Here is a 14384-nt window from a genome sequence, read left to right as displayed (position 1 = left end):
TCAATTTCATCGATACAATTTAATCATCAAAACATCTTTGATCATTAATAATATGATTTAATTTCCTTGAATAACAAATCAATGATCAATAATCAATTTGTATTAAAATTAGGCAACAATAAGGAATCAAATACAGTCTATTGTCGATGGCTCGAAGTGACAAATGAAAACGTTGGAGTTGATGTTGATGTTTGCACAGGTACCGATGTTAAAGTTGGAGCTAAAGTTGATACACAAGTCGATGTCAGCGTCGGTATCGAGGTTTGGGTTGATATCGACGATACTGAGACTGGTGTTAATAATGGTATGGTTGGTGCTAATGTAGATGACAGTTGAGTTGTTTGCTGTTGAGGTTGTTGTGATAATGTTGATTGTTGAGGTGATGTTGTGTTTAAAATATTTGATGAGTTTGTTTCAAATTGAGATTCACCAGTTTTGGGTACTGAACCAAGGGCGGATTTGTTTGCTTTGGCACTGAGCTGTGGTTTACCTGATAGATTTGTGACATTTGTGACATTATTAATTCTAGAAAAGTTTCCAATTGTAGTTGAAATGGAAGGAGTTTGTGTTATTGATGAAGGAGAAGGTGAAGATGAACAAGATTTCCTTTGAGTTTTATTTAAAATTCTTTTCGCTTTTGCTGCAGCTACTTGAACTTCATGAAGTCGCTCGAACTCCTCTTCAGTTCGATTTCGGTGAAGATAAATCCAAACTTTACGATTAACATCATATTTAACACATGGATCTTTCTCATAATGTAACCTATCCAAAGCTCCACTTACAATTGCATTAACTTGCTGCTCGGAAACAGTAGGCAATAAATATTGAGAGTCTTTCAACAGTTCACAAATATCGGCTCGAGTACCTTCACCATTGGGCAGTCGAGCTGCAGCATCTCTAACTAGACTTAGAAGTGTAACAAAAGGAGGTCTATCTTTCGTTAATAATGAATGTTCACGCGCTTTATTGGGACTAGCAGCGTGAGGTGCAGTTCCTCCGACCCCACAACCTTTGACTGGTCCAACGACACTAGTATAAGCATTAATAGTATCGAGTGACCGAAAATGAGTGAGTATCTCACGAACCTTAAGTTTTAGACCCATGTTTGATCAATGACGTTTAAAACTTTATTCTAGGACCTACCATTCTTAAGATACTCACTCATTTTCGGTCACCCGATATAAACCATGAAAAATTACATAGAGATAAAATGATTGCTAAGAGTCAGAGAAATAAACATTGAAGAAAAAATTAGTAGGACAATTACTTTATTGCGTAATTTCAATCGAATATTAATAAGCTTATAATTGAGTATAGAATAGACAAAGGAATACTATGTATTCATTTCAGAATTGAGTTCAGACGTCAATTTTATTGTCCCTAACCATTAGGACTTATCAGGGGCTAACAATCAATCATATTGATACGATCCATCCAGGGCTCTCTATGATCATTAACTTAATTTCTTTAAAATATCAAATCAATGTTCAATAATCAATTTGTATTAGGATTGTGCTACAATAAATCCAATTTAGTCTATAAATCCTGATTTAATATTTTCTTATTTAAAGATAGTTTAATTCCTCGATTTCTTCATCACTTACATTACATCTAAAATTGATGAAAATTTCTACTCCACGACCATGAGTTTCAATCATTTGAGAAGATTGAGAAGTTACCTGGTGACCTTTTACCTTTATGTTAAGTCTTTATTCAATCCACCAGAAAATGTGACTGATGAGACAATCAGATTGCTCGATCAACTTGATTGGTTTTCATTTGTATTTCTTAGTTCTCGACGAGGATTCTCACAGAAACTTGACCAACCGATATCATTCAAAACTCAATTGTTTCACAATTTATTTCGATTAATTTATTGTGTCGTTTTATTGAGAATCGTTAGCTTAATATTCATCAAAGATCATTTCTATCGGATGATTGCTGGTGATCTAAATATTGAGAATCACGATTATGTTTTATTTTTCTTGGCACTTTGGTTGACAATTTTACTTATACTTCGAGAATATGTACTTTATATTGAAGAACGAGGTGCTTACGTTTTACTTAAACGATATATCGTCATGCAAATAAATGGATTCTCAGTTGATCATTTGAGTTTCACGCAATCGAAAGTGACCATTAACAAATTCCGATTCTATTTGACAATGAAAATGTATACAGGACTGGTCAAATTCGCACATACAATCGTACCTATAGTTATCGTTCTTATTAGACTGAATGATCCTTCAACATTTTCGAGTTCACTTTCGCTCATTTCATCTTGTTTTTGGTGTTTTGCTGAGATTATAACGGTAACCATAATCGTATGTGGATTAGCAGTTAATGGAATAAATTTACTTATCATTGTTGTCACTAATTACTTTGATCTTATGAGCTTGATTAGATTGTGCTCATCATATTCCAAACATGGTGGGCAATTAAGTCGTGATTTCATGATTAAAACTCTAACCAAGCGAGCAACCAAATTTTCTAATGAATTTGTTAAACTGATCAGCCAATTCAGATACTGTACATTATTATTCATGATTTTCTGTGCATTTCTTTCTGATTTATTCATAATCATGAGCTTAATCATACCGATAATTTCAGATTCATTCTCTTATTTTCTTACAATCGATGCGTTTATTATGATGACAAACGTTAGTACGATTATGTTTTTAGCTGCAGATTTTCATTCAAAGGTAAATTCGAGAGATAACAAAAGAAATATTCAATAACTGACCTTTAGTTATCTAATTTAGGCCCAAAATCTTCATTTCGTTTTGACAAAACTTTTGATTCGCTCGAAAACTCGTATTGATACGAGTTTCAAGGTAAGACAACTAAGTGAATTAAGATTAATTTTGATAATTTACTATTATTGATTGAATTGGTTAGACGATGGTGCTACTTGATCGTCTCATGTACCCTGATATTTGTGTTGTTGTCGGTGATTGGTTCATATTTGAAAAACAAACCACAATTTTTGTGAGTAAATTTATGTTCAGAGTTCCTTGAATAGATTCATTAGAATATCTTTCTGTCTCGATTAAAGTTTATCCTCGAAAACGCAAGCATGATTATGCTCTTGGTCGTAAATCTCAATTCAGTTATGGCGAGGCAAGTAACAATTTGAATTGTCATTTCTATCACTCTCAAACTTTATTCAATTTTGCGAAACCCGAATTTGAACTCATGTATATTTTAAATTACATGTATTTATTTAATTTCAATGTAATATTTTCGAGAACAATAAATAACCAGAATATCAGAATTGAACCGCGTTTCTCAAATTCTGTATTCTGTATATTAAGTATATTTATGTGTTGCCTGTTTGGCTTGAAATGTAATAGTTAAAAGATGATATGAATTGTGACCATCATTTGATTGAAATGATGCTTATGTTATAATGTTACTGCTATTTCAATAACAATTAGTGTTGCCAGATAATTGTAATAGTGACATTGCCAATTTTCAATTGATTCGAGAGATATAAGGAACAGTGGAAACTTTTCAAGATTCGTGAAAGTTGATTAAAAAAATGATTTTACTCCATATTAACAATGATTAACATAATTTAAGGTTCACTTTCAAGGTACTTTTTTCGTTGCTCAGCTTTGCGTTGCAAACAATTAAGGTAATCAGGATTTGGATCCCATTGACATTTTTGACCCAATTTTGAACGCTTTCTTTGAAGACTCTTCGTCTGATTAGGATTAGGTTTAGGATTAAAAGGATTATAACTATTGAAGGTTACATCATTAGGTCCTGGTGGATTATTAATCACAGTCGAACCTGTAACTGGCTTTACATCGGGTATCGTTGATAATGGTGTGCATGTTGAGTAATCAGCTTGACAATCAAACTCGATTTCCCATTTAGTGTCCCACTGACAGCTACTAGATCGACGACGATTATTATCAAAAGTTAATCCATAACCATGATTAGCCGAATTTCTTTCATCGTAATAACCGAAAGGTGAATAAGGCTCAGCATCGATCACTTTGCAACCACAAGCTCGAGCAAAGTTACGACGAAATCCTTTCTTTTGTCGAACCTTCAGATGAGACCATTGAGCGATGAAATTACAAAGAGAAACGAAAGGTTTACCATCAACTATACGACCTAAAGATTGAAGAAAATAGAAAGAAATTAATTAACAACAATAATTAGATTAGAATATCAGTTTAGATTATTCGAAATGTTTATCACTATTAAAATCATTTCAACAGTGAATTGTCAAGCAATCAACATTTCCTTGTGATAGCAATTAAAATAAACTTGGTTAATAATCGTGAAATTGGCAAATTATCAATTCCTTTATCAAGTGATTAACTCAATTGTAAATTCATAAGCTAAAATCAAAAATCTTCAATTTGATATGGTAAATGCTTAATCAAAGTCAATTAAACTGATCATTGGTTTAATATATGAAACAATTTAAACAATTTAAATCAACTCATCATTAATGATAAAAGGATATTATAAATGATGACACAATCAGATTTAATTATTATCAAGTTAATCATTCAACTAAAATCCTATCAGGTTGACATAAAATGTTAAATCAACTCCAAGTTTCACTAATTGTGTTCACAAATTGTTACAACCTACGTTTTTTTAATTCAGTTCGCATTGAACAACAAATAGTAACAATGACATCAGTTGACTGAACCAATCAATCTCATGTTCAGCTGAACATTAAGTTATCATGAAATTCATATTCTTCATGTGAATCTTATAGAGTAAAAAATATTAATAGTAACATGATTAATGGGAAATAATCGTGTTTTAAATTTCATCTCATTTGTAACAATTAACAACACTTGAAACGAAATATAAATCATCAACTATTAATAAATTGCTCAGTGAAAAACTTTACAATTAGTTGTTTTAATTTGTTGGATTGAGATTCGTTTACTATTATCTTGAAAATGTTAAGAATTTAGTTGATTTAGTTTATAAACAATTAGTTGATAATAATTTACTCAGATTAATATCACAATGTAATCAACCCAACATCGATAATGGTTAGTTAATTGCGATCATATTACAATTTTTATTAGTTAATTGTCAATTGATGAGGGGTTAGAATGAGGAAAATTGTTTGATCAAGATTGATTACATTAATTATGATTAGTTGATTGCTCAAAATGATTTATAAACATTTGATATTTGAACTTTGCATTAAATTAATCATTTATTACGATTTAGTATTATTGTTACGGTTAATTGTGATTAGAAGTGATTTTGATGACAATTTATTAATTGTGTTGATACTTGTGTTCATTTGATCTGAAGATGATTAAGTAAATATTAATACACAACGTTAACTATTTGGGTAACACCAGAAGCAATTTATTAATATAATTTACAATTTATTTCAAATGTAAACTAATAAATCATCAGGATTAAAGTTAATTGCTTGATTTATTCAGTTTTAAATACGAAAAAATCAAGATTAAATTGTTAAGATTGTTGATATTTGAAGAAAAATCATCATAATTAAATTTGATTGATCCATTGAAATCATAGATATAATCAAGTAGAATCACTAATTGTCATAAACTAATCAGATAACATCATTTAGAAATTTATGTCATGAGTTAATTTAATTGCGATAATCAAGAATCAAAATGTCTCCTTTCTCGTCAAGAAAGTAATGATTTGTTAATTGTTTGGTTCAATCAAATTCTCGAGTAAACGAAAATCTTAATTTAATAGCAATCAAGTTAAATTATTTCTTAAACGTATATTATTACATAAACTCTGTGATCAACTAATTGTTGATTAGATGAAAATATGATTACAATTTAAGAATTTAATTCAATTGTAAATTGATATTTCATATATTATCTTTATTGTAATTGAAAAACTTAGTTGATTGTTGTTGGAAATTTAATTTCTTACATTTATTATTGTAACATATCAAGACTCATGTTATGATTCTTGTCTAATTAGTTAATTAGTGAGTTAATTAGCTGATTTATATTAGTAATTTTCATGTGAGTTGGAAGCTATTTCAGTATTAAGTCTAGCACATCAAGGATCAGTTTAAAGTGATAATTGTGATCAATTTGAAGCAATTAAGGATTAAGAGTTACTGATAATCAGATAGATTAAAAAATCACTTAATTTTCAATTAAAACTAAAAGTTCAGGTAATCAAGACTAATCAGAATAGTGGTTTTGTAATAACTAAATTAAGTCGATAATTTAAATTACTTAGAAATATTTTTTAACTCGATCAACTAAATTAAGTTAATTGCTGGGCGAGTAAACATTATCAAAAAAAAGTGAATTTTTTGATTAAGATGATTTTCAAGGTTGGTGATAATACTAATTGCTACTGATTGATTAACTTAATTGACCAAAACTAGAAGATGGAAAAACATGTTTCAAGGCAATTTAATTAACTAATCAACCTTGAACATAATCAAAGTAAAGTTAAATTGCTTGTCAAAGGTTGAACAATTAGTTAAATTTTTGATTATCAACAATTATTGACAATCAATTTATTTAATTGGTCAATTTAAGGTCAAAGTTGAAAGTCTATTAGTGGTAACAATTAGCAATTAATTGATTGTAAAGAAAACCGTTAAACAATCAATTAAGAAACTTATTGGCTAATCATCACTTATCATTAATGAATTATCATGATAATCAGAAAATATTATTAAATTGTAAATATTGATTATCTAGTATAAAAGTTAATTGTTACCTTGACATTTAAGATTTGATAACATTCAATTGATCAACTGTCAGAATCGAGACAAATCTAATGTTGTGAAAATCTTGATTATAATTACAATTATCTTAATTATCAACAAGTTGTCGATTGTATTTCTCAAGAAAAAAGCAATTAATCAGATTTTTACCTAAAGTATAATAATTAAAGGGGAAAATATGAAATTAGGTTGATATGATTCATATATTCAATGGCGTAATCATTAAGTAATGATAGTTTGCTGATTAACATAACAATTAACATTTCGATGATTTCATCTCAAACAAAACAATTTAACTGAAACTATTGGTGAGATAATTTAATTGTTTAGTCTTACCTGTCATTAGATATGTAACGTTTGGCGTAAATGTTGGTGCACATGAAGACAATTCTGTCCCTGTGTATATGAATCCTTTTCGAACTGCGGTTTTATCGATTCCTTTGAATATTTTGTTCACTTTTACTGGATATTTTAAGTAACCAGTTTGACCATCAGACTGACCATTAGTTAAGCGTTTGGGATCACCTTGAATCAAAAGGGTAACAACAAAGTCCGATGTGCAGAAATGCTCTTGAGGATGAGAGTAGAAACAAGAACAGGCGATTGATGATGATGGAAGTAAATAGAAACACCAAATAACCGCAACAATTAAGTAGAGAGGGTTAATCATGTTGATTGTGGGAGTTGATGATTGTTGATGATTGGCCATTTTTCTGTCACTCAATAGATTGATTAATTTAATTGTTCAAATTAACTGGTTGTATGGGGAAGAGAAAAGGAGAAAGAGAGAGAGAGAGAATATTAATTTTCCAGGATTCACAGTAAATCAAAGTGAGAAAATCAATTGATTCTGATTGTCTGTGGATAATTAACTTCTGTATTCATGTCTATTCATTTGTTGATTGTTTGGCAATAACAACACTTAATAGTATTAATAGAAAAAATTAACAGTTAAAAGATGATATAAATTGTGATTGAAATGATGATGATAATGTTTATGTTTCTATGTAATATTATCACTGTTGATATGATATATCAACATATGAAATCTAAAGGTAATAAAGGCTTAAAGGATTTCCTTTAATTAGTGTTTACCAGATGAAAATAATCATTTCAATTAAGGTAGCAAGTTTTACTCTCATGATTTGATACTGATGGTGGGTTAATAGGTAAGTGGGAACGGAATAATCAATTGGATTTACCTGTTTTTGTTTTCGTTGAATTAATGATGAGATGAGAAAAAGGAAATGAAGAGGAAAAAAATCAATGAGAATCAATGAAGAAACCGATTCACTTATATTGACCAATCCATAGTAATTGTTGATGATTCAATTAGCAGAGAAAAGGAGATTGTGATTATGGTGATTGTCACTATTGAAACATTGAAACAAGAAAACAATTCAAGATGTGATTGTGATTTAGAAACGTTTTGTTTACAATGATAAATGACGATCAGAATTGCCGGTGAAGAAACTGAACAGAAAGAAGTGTTTAGCAACAAACGAATGGTGAGAGAGGTGTGAGAGAGAGAGAGAGGGAAATACTCTTGACGATGATGATGATGATAAATAACGAAAGAACAGAAGAAAGAGAAGAGAAAATAAAGAAGATGATGATTCGGGTGAGTGATGTTAGAAGGTTGAGTTTGGAAGATGAGTGAGAATGAGAAGAAGATTGTTGATCAGAGCTTAGATTATATACTTACATCAGCTTTTTAAGAATTTGTTGTTGTTGTTCTGGAAGAAGATGATCAGTTGATTGTTTTAAAAGATTAAACATCCAAAACAAGAGAATCAAGAAAATGAATGTTCAATTAATCTTGTTCACACAATAGAAATTAATTTTCTTGTTTACATGTTACATAAACAAATGGAACAATTTGATTCTTGTCCCTGGTGAATAAAAGAGTAACCAATAGATAAGATTAACCGATTTATTGGTTGTTCGGTTTAACTTTTGACAGTTGGATTAGAGTTGATTATTGATTAATATGTGAGGCAACGAAATGTGAAGAGAAGTGAGAATCTTATTAACACCTAATTATCGGCAAGTTGATTAATTAGAATGATTCCTTTTTCGGTATCGATTTTATCTCGCATTTCTTTTCTCCTCAATGTTTGTGTAATTAATTGTGGATTAGGTGTAATTGTGTGTATACAAAACTCTTGATGATGATTAACTCTCGAAATGGGAAAATTTGTCTTCAAATAGATTAACAAATTGGTAATGTTCAATATCTAGTTGATGGTTGTATCTCCTCTCTCTCACTCGGTGTCTTAATTTGAAGATAGAGAGAGAGAGAGAGAGAGAGAGAGAGAGAGAGAGAGAGAGAGATCTTAAATATGTTGATACAATTTACTACGAAACCGAAGGTTAATTATATTACATGATTGTGTAGTTATTTGCTCTTTTCAACAGGAAGATCATGAGTATCATGTTTACAAGATCCTTCATCAGGAGTTAATTTAACCATTTAACTTTTAGAAATTGATTGAAGCTTCTGATTCGCCTTTTCCCCATGTGATTGGTATAATAATAATGATGATAATTCCTGAAGATAATGAGTTGAAAGATGTTCCATGAAAAAGAGAGATGAGAGAAGAAGAAGATAAGTTCAATATGCCAATCAACGTCGAAATTCAATTAAATTTGAATACAAGAATTTTTGAGAAGAAAATAAATTGACATATTCTATTTTTTTCCTTCCTTTTTCCTTGGTCTTTTGCCTATTGGATTCATTGGATTCCCATTCTCTTGGTCGGTTTGTTTATTATCCTGATTGTCAACAGTTAACAAATGCACCACGATTTCCATGTGTAATTAAAATAGGCCACGCTCATTGTGGTCAGGGTAAGATGAAGATTGAGAATCCATCAGAATTTCAAGATATCGTCTCGATAGTGGCTTGTGCGAAGACCTTTGTCACCAGCGAACCTTTCATAGACTCCAAATGTGATATTCACATTCAAAAGATTGGTGGCAATTACAAGGCTTTCATGTAAGTTGATTTTCTTGTCATCAGATTTTCATTCAATTGACCATGATAATTGAGGATCCACTTGTTGTTCAAACATCTTCATCTTGCTTTTAATTAAAACAATTTCTGATCCTCATTCCACTTCCTGATTTTTGTTGATGGCCCAAGTTAACCAAATCAAGAGCACTTTGTCCGGGACACTGAGTCTTTAGTTTCTGTAACGAATCCTTTAACATGGTCTTCAGGGTTGACAAAATTTGTCCTTCTTCCCAACAGCTTCTTGTTTGTCAAAATTGTTCCAAAATTAGTTGAATTAACTCTCGGCCTCTTAATTGGTCTTTTTCTTTTTGATTCCAATATGTTTATCTTTACATCTTGGTGACCTCTCGACTCTTATTCGGGTTGGTGGTGTTGATTTTGGAAAATCATTTCAGGCGAAAGTCCATATCGGGCAACTGGAAGGCTAATGTTGGATCATCCATGTTGGAACAATGTCCTGTCACCGAAAGGTACAAAAAATGGATCGATGAAGTGTCCGAGGTTTTCAATGGACTGGACATTGTCACAGTTGAAGCGGTTCTGGCCAAAGATGGACAAGAATACATTTATGAGGTGACTGGTTCTCAGATGATTCTGATGGGGGAAACACAGGAAGAGGATCGACGAATCATATCAGAATTAGTTACCAGTAAAATGCAACATTTTTGTGGTCGACCTGTAATCACGTAAGTTAATTAAAAACAAAAGATTCTATTAATAATTGTAAACATAAATTATGTTACATAATCTTTTAAGAAAATTTAAAATTTAGAATTTAAAATTAAATAAAGTTTCGAAGGTGTCACCACCTCTTGGCAGAATAATTAGATGCAGAAAAATTCGTTTAAAATTTAGATTTGTTTTGTTTCACTCGACCAGTTAATTTGATTGTTTCGTTTATAATTAGTGTTTAAATTGTTGCCTATTTCTCAAATTTTTTCTTTGTATCTTGTTAATTGTTCATCTCTCGAGAATCCATGGGTTGTAAGTATGAAGTGATTGGGTTTCAGTTTTGTAGGAATCGGAAAATTTTTCACTTGTGACAATAAACCGAGACTATAAAAGGGTAATGATTGATTGATTTAATTACTTTAATGACCATTGATTTGATTGAGCATAAATTAAGATCACTGATTCACCTTTTTAATTGTATTCAGTTTCGAGCCGATGTTTTTATGCATGAAAAATAAACAAGATTTTCTTGGATTTTTCTTGCAAATTTAAGCTTTTTTTATCCGATTCTCCACAATTACTACATTTAATTAGTCGTTTATTTAATTAGCCGAATCTTTTTCTATGCCAGTTAATTCATTACAATAGTAATAATAATATCGGGTAATTGTGCAAATATAATTACTGTTGTGTAATCTCAAGAAATCAAGGTAACTCACTCTTAAGAAATCCTCTTGAAGCAACAGTCTTTATGGTTCTTATGATGAGTTGGTCATCATCTGGATTCAATTTAACCATCTAAACATAAACCGAGAAGATAAATTGATTATTTAAATTCTCTTAACTGTTGATGAACCAAATTCCATATAAATTTCAATAAGATACTATATGCATTCATACTGAAAGAACTCTAATGTTAATTGGTTGAGTTTAATTTTTCTTTGCTCTTTTTCCCCTAATATTTAGTAAACAATTATCTCGATCAAGTATAACAACATCATCGACTACTGGATATTCATCAGATGATCCAAATGCTGGACCGACTTATGGACATCGACCAAATCAAAACACGGCAACCGGAGCTCCTAGAAGAGGATCACAAACCTCAATTGGATCAGCAAGTGATCTTGGAAACGCTGGATCATCAACCGCCGGAGGCTCTTCGATAGTTAATGAGTCGAGTGGTCCAACTTCAAGTCTTGGACAAACAACCCAGCAGATAAAAGGCCTTTTCCGTCGAGCGTCGATCTCAACTGACGATAGTAATCAACCAACGGGAACTAAATCAGAAGATCCTGATGATACAATGAAGAATTTACGAAAAACTTTTGCTGGAATTTTCGGTGACATGTAACGAAAAAGTGAATCTCAATTGATTTTCACCGATTCAATTTCTCTATCGTTTTGATCTCGACTCCCGTTTTCTTTGGTTTTCCATGTTGATGCTGATTTTTCATACTCTTCTGTTCATGGGTTGTTGCTGTTTCAACTGTCCATCAATCTCCTTGCCCCTGCCCCCGAATACCATGTTTCACGGAATTTCTATCTCATGAAAATTTCCTGAACTGATTAGTTGAACAAAAAAGTTTTCCAAATCAAAAGTAGTTGAAATAATTTCGTTTGAAACAAAATTGCAGTTGAACTTGAAGTTCATACACGTTGACCCTTTCGCTTCACTGATCTCCATTTAAAGGAATAGCTGTTAACTAATTTAGAGTGAATTTATATAACTGTAAACAAAAGTAATATAATCAGTACCAGATTAATGAATTAATATTCATCTACACTCACATACCCATTTCCAAGCGGAAGTCGGATTGTCACATGAAAGATTTTCGCCCGTTTCTCAAACGCGAATCAAGCCTTTACCTGTTACCATTATGACAATTTAAATTTAGTGTTTTAATCCGGTTGTAAATTGTTTAATCCTCTTCTCCTGATCGATGGTGATGTTTACCTTTCCATTTGATTGATTCCAACAAAGCAGACACTTGAATCAATGGATAATTGGATTAAATGAGTTGATAATTAGAAACATTTTTTCCTCTGTTAACACTTAATGATGGTTGTGTGTTGATTTCTTATCAAATCAATAAAGAGAAATGGTTTAATTATCACAATTAGGAGGATGAAGAGTAACAAAAAGTACATAGAGCCAATCGTTTCAATCTTATAATTTAACTTTCTTTTCCTGCCGAGTCTTAACTACCAAATAATCATCTGATTGTGATGATTTACCTCAATAATTTACCAATTTAAAAGGATCACCTAATGTTTTGAATCAGTTAATCTTAATCCTGTTGTGTCCACTGGTGAACCTTTTGGTCAGTTTATGCATTTATAACGAATGGACTTTAAATCAATATTTATGATCTCGCATAAGTCAATGGCTCAATTAAGTTCCAATCAAATCATCCTAATTATTAATCAATCAACAGTATCACCATTTTCAACTGATTAACAATCAATTATCAATTCACTTGAAACTTGTTGATTATGGTTTCAATTAGGTTCTCACACCTAATGTAACAATTTCGTTCCTCAGGATAACAATCTAGTCTCTTAAATCCACTACAATTAATTTATGTTGACAATCTAATGATCAAAAAAAAAAAGATTGATTATAATAATTGGATGAAAGAAACAACTAAATTCAAAAGGATCGAAGCAATTAACTAATTGTTGTGTCAAGAGTATAAACAAAGAAATGCAATTACTGTAAATGAAAGAAATAAGAAAGATTAATCAATTTCTTAACTAAATTGTATTAATAGATCATCTTAATTTTCAGACTAATTATCAATCTCATGTCAATTGTGATTGAATTAATTTAGTAATCAACTTCCTCTCTTTCTCTCTCTCTCCTATTTGTTTTTGATAATCAACAATCAAATAACTAAATTGCTTCATCCTACTAGTTAATTGTTAATTCTCAATTTTTCGTTAACTCAATCCCATATCATCACAATCCAAATTAATTTCCAACTAACCTTCACCCAATTAGACTAATTAAAAAAGGTCCTTGACAAATTGTAAAAGACCAATTAAAGTAATTAACTAATTACAACATAGAAATTGAAAAAAAAACTGGAAAAATATCAATATTGTTAAATTGTTGTTTTTGGTTGATAAAATGCTTATCTGTGTTCATGTTTGATTAATATTAACAATTAAATAATATGTTGAGATATTAAATTGAAAGCCAATAATCAAAATTGATTATATCAAATAAATGATTAATTTGGTTTAAAACAAATGATTTAAGCAATAAAATTAGGATTTCCTTTGAAATTAAAACTGTGTCCATGTTTTTTTTATTGTACTTGGATAAAATTAATTAAGTTAACCAGTAATCATCTAAATTGCTGACGATAATCACTAATCATTTTCAAATGAAAATTTACAATTGAATTTAGTTGCATTGGAAAACAAGAGATGGCAGTGTAATCACTTTAATTTGGTTGAAAAAGTTTAAATTAACTTTCAATTGATTGTTGTCTCTATCATGAAATTGATTGTTGTTAGAAATTCATTGAGTAATCAATTAATTAAACCATTACAACAGTAGAACTTGTAATTAAAACAAATAACGTTAGTAAATTAAATTAACGAGAAAAGTTTGCAACTATTGAAAAACAGCTGAATAGACAATTAACACTTAAGCAAACCGAAAGGAAAGTTGATTGATTTAAGTGAATTAACTGAACAATTAACAGGGTAAACTTTTACTACCTCGGAATCGGAAGAAGATCAGTTATCATATGAGGCCTTAGAACGAGATGAAAAGTAACCATTTTCTTTTTCGTCGATTGAAATTATTTCAAGAATATGAAATTCTAGTTGGAAAAACATGGTAACCTAATTCACCGTGGAAAGAAAAGAAGATGAAAATGAGAATGAAGACAAAAAAGACAGAGAAAAGCGAAAGAGAGTAAATTTAGCTACAGGGTGAATCTAATGTTCGTCAGT

At 30.5% G+C, this 14384-nt stretch overlaps 3 protein-coding genes across 6 annotated transcripts in view; 2 read left to right on the top strand and 1 right to left on the bottom strand.

Moving 5' to 3' along the window:
- The window catches only part of LOC128385667 (synapsin-like), a gene marked incomplete at its 5' end in the record, with an annotated part of 38302 nt that extends 24602 nt beyond the window's left edge, over positions 1–13700 (top strand). The window contains 3 exons of the mRNA XM_053344554.1: positions 9517–9725; positions 10139–10429; positions 11382–13700. Coding sequence (XP_053200529.1) covers positions 9517–9725; positions 10139–10429; positions 11382–11769 — 888 coding nt within the window. The remainder of the gene's footprint in view (positions 1–9516; positions 9726–10138; positions 10430–11381) is intronic.
- On the top strand, positions 866–3299 carry LOC128385731 (uncharacterized). The gene has a single exon (XM_053344630.1). The coding sequence runs from the start codon at positions 1644–1646 to the stop codon at positions 2736–2738; it is 1095 nt and encodes a 364-aa protein (XP_053200605.1). The 5' UTR covers positions 866–1643; the 3' UTR covers positions 2739–3299.
- Positions 3520–8955, bottom strand: LOC128385733 (metalloproteinase inhibitor 3-like). 4 transcript variants are annotated; one of them, XM_053344634.1, is made up of 4 exons: positions 8433–8955; positions 7930–8098; positions 7064–7440; positions 3520–4125 (listed from the first exon to the last, which is right to left on the bottom strand). In XM_053344634.1, the coding sequence occupies exons 3-4, from the start codon at positions 7434–7436 to the stop codon at positions 3578–3580; spliced, it is 921 nt and encodes a 306-aa protein (XP_053200609.1). In that variant the 5' UTR covers positions 7437–7440; positions 7930–8098; positions 8433–8955; the 3' UTR covers positions 3520–3577. The 4 variants fall into 4 exon arrangements, with proteins under 4 accessions (XP_053200609.1, XP_053200607.1, XP_053200610.1 ...); XM_053344632.1 differs by having other exon boundaries at positions 7064–7481; positions 8433–8951; XM_053344635.1 differs by lacking the exon at positions 7930–8098 and having other exon boundaries at positions 7064–7481.
- Positions 13701–14384: the final 684 nt, after the last annotated feature.

Source organism: Panonychus citri, unplaced genomic scaffold (genome assembly GCF_014898815.1).
Source record: "Panonychus citri isolate SS breed McGregor unplaced genomic scaffold, ASM1489881v1 Contig00050, whole genome shotgun sequence".
NCBI lineage: Eukaryota > Metazoa > Arthropoda > Arachnida > Trombidiformes > Tetranychidae > Panonychus > Panonychus citri.
The sequence above is the reverse complement of the archived record's forward strand: the minus strand, read 5'-3'. Positions and strand labels throughout refer to the sequence as shown.

Bases quoted from the DNA above. Each gene is read 5' to 3' on its own strand.
- LOC128385731 (XM_053344630.1), top strand. From the start codon at position 1,644: ATGAGTTTCAATCATTTGAGAAGATTGAGAAGTTACCTGGTGACCTTT.
- LOC128385733 (XM_053344634.1), bottom strand. From the start codon at position 7,436: ATGGCCAATCATCAACAATCATCAACTCCCACAATCAACATGATTAAC. The intron at 4,126-7,063 runs GTAAGACTAAAC...TTCAATCTTTAG, and splicing joins CGTTACATATCTAATGACAG to GTCGTATAGTTGATGGTAAA.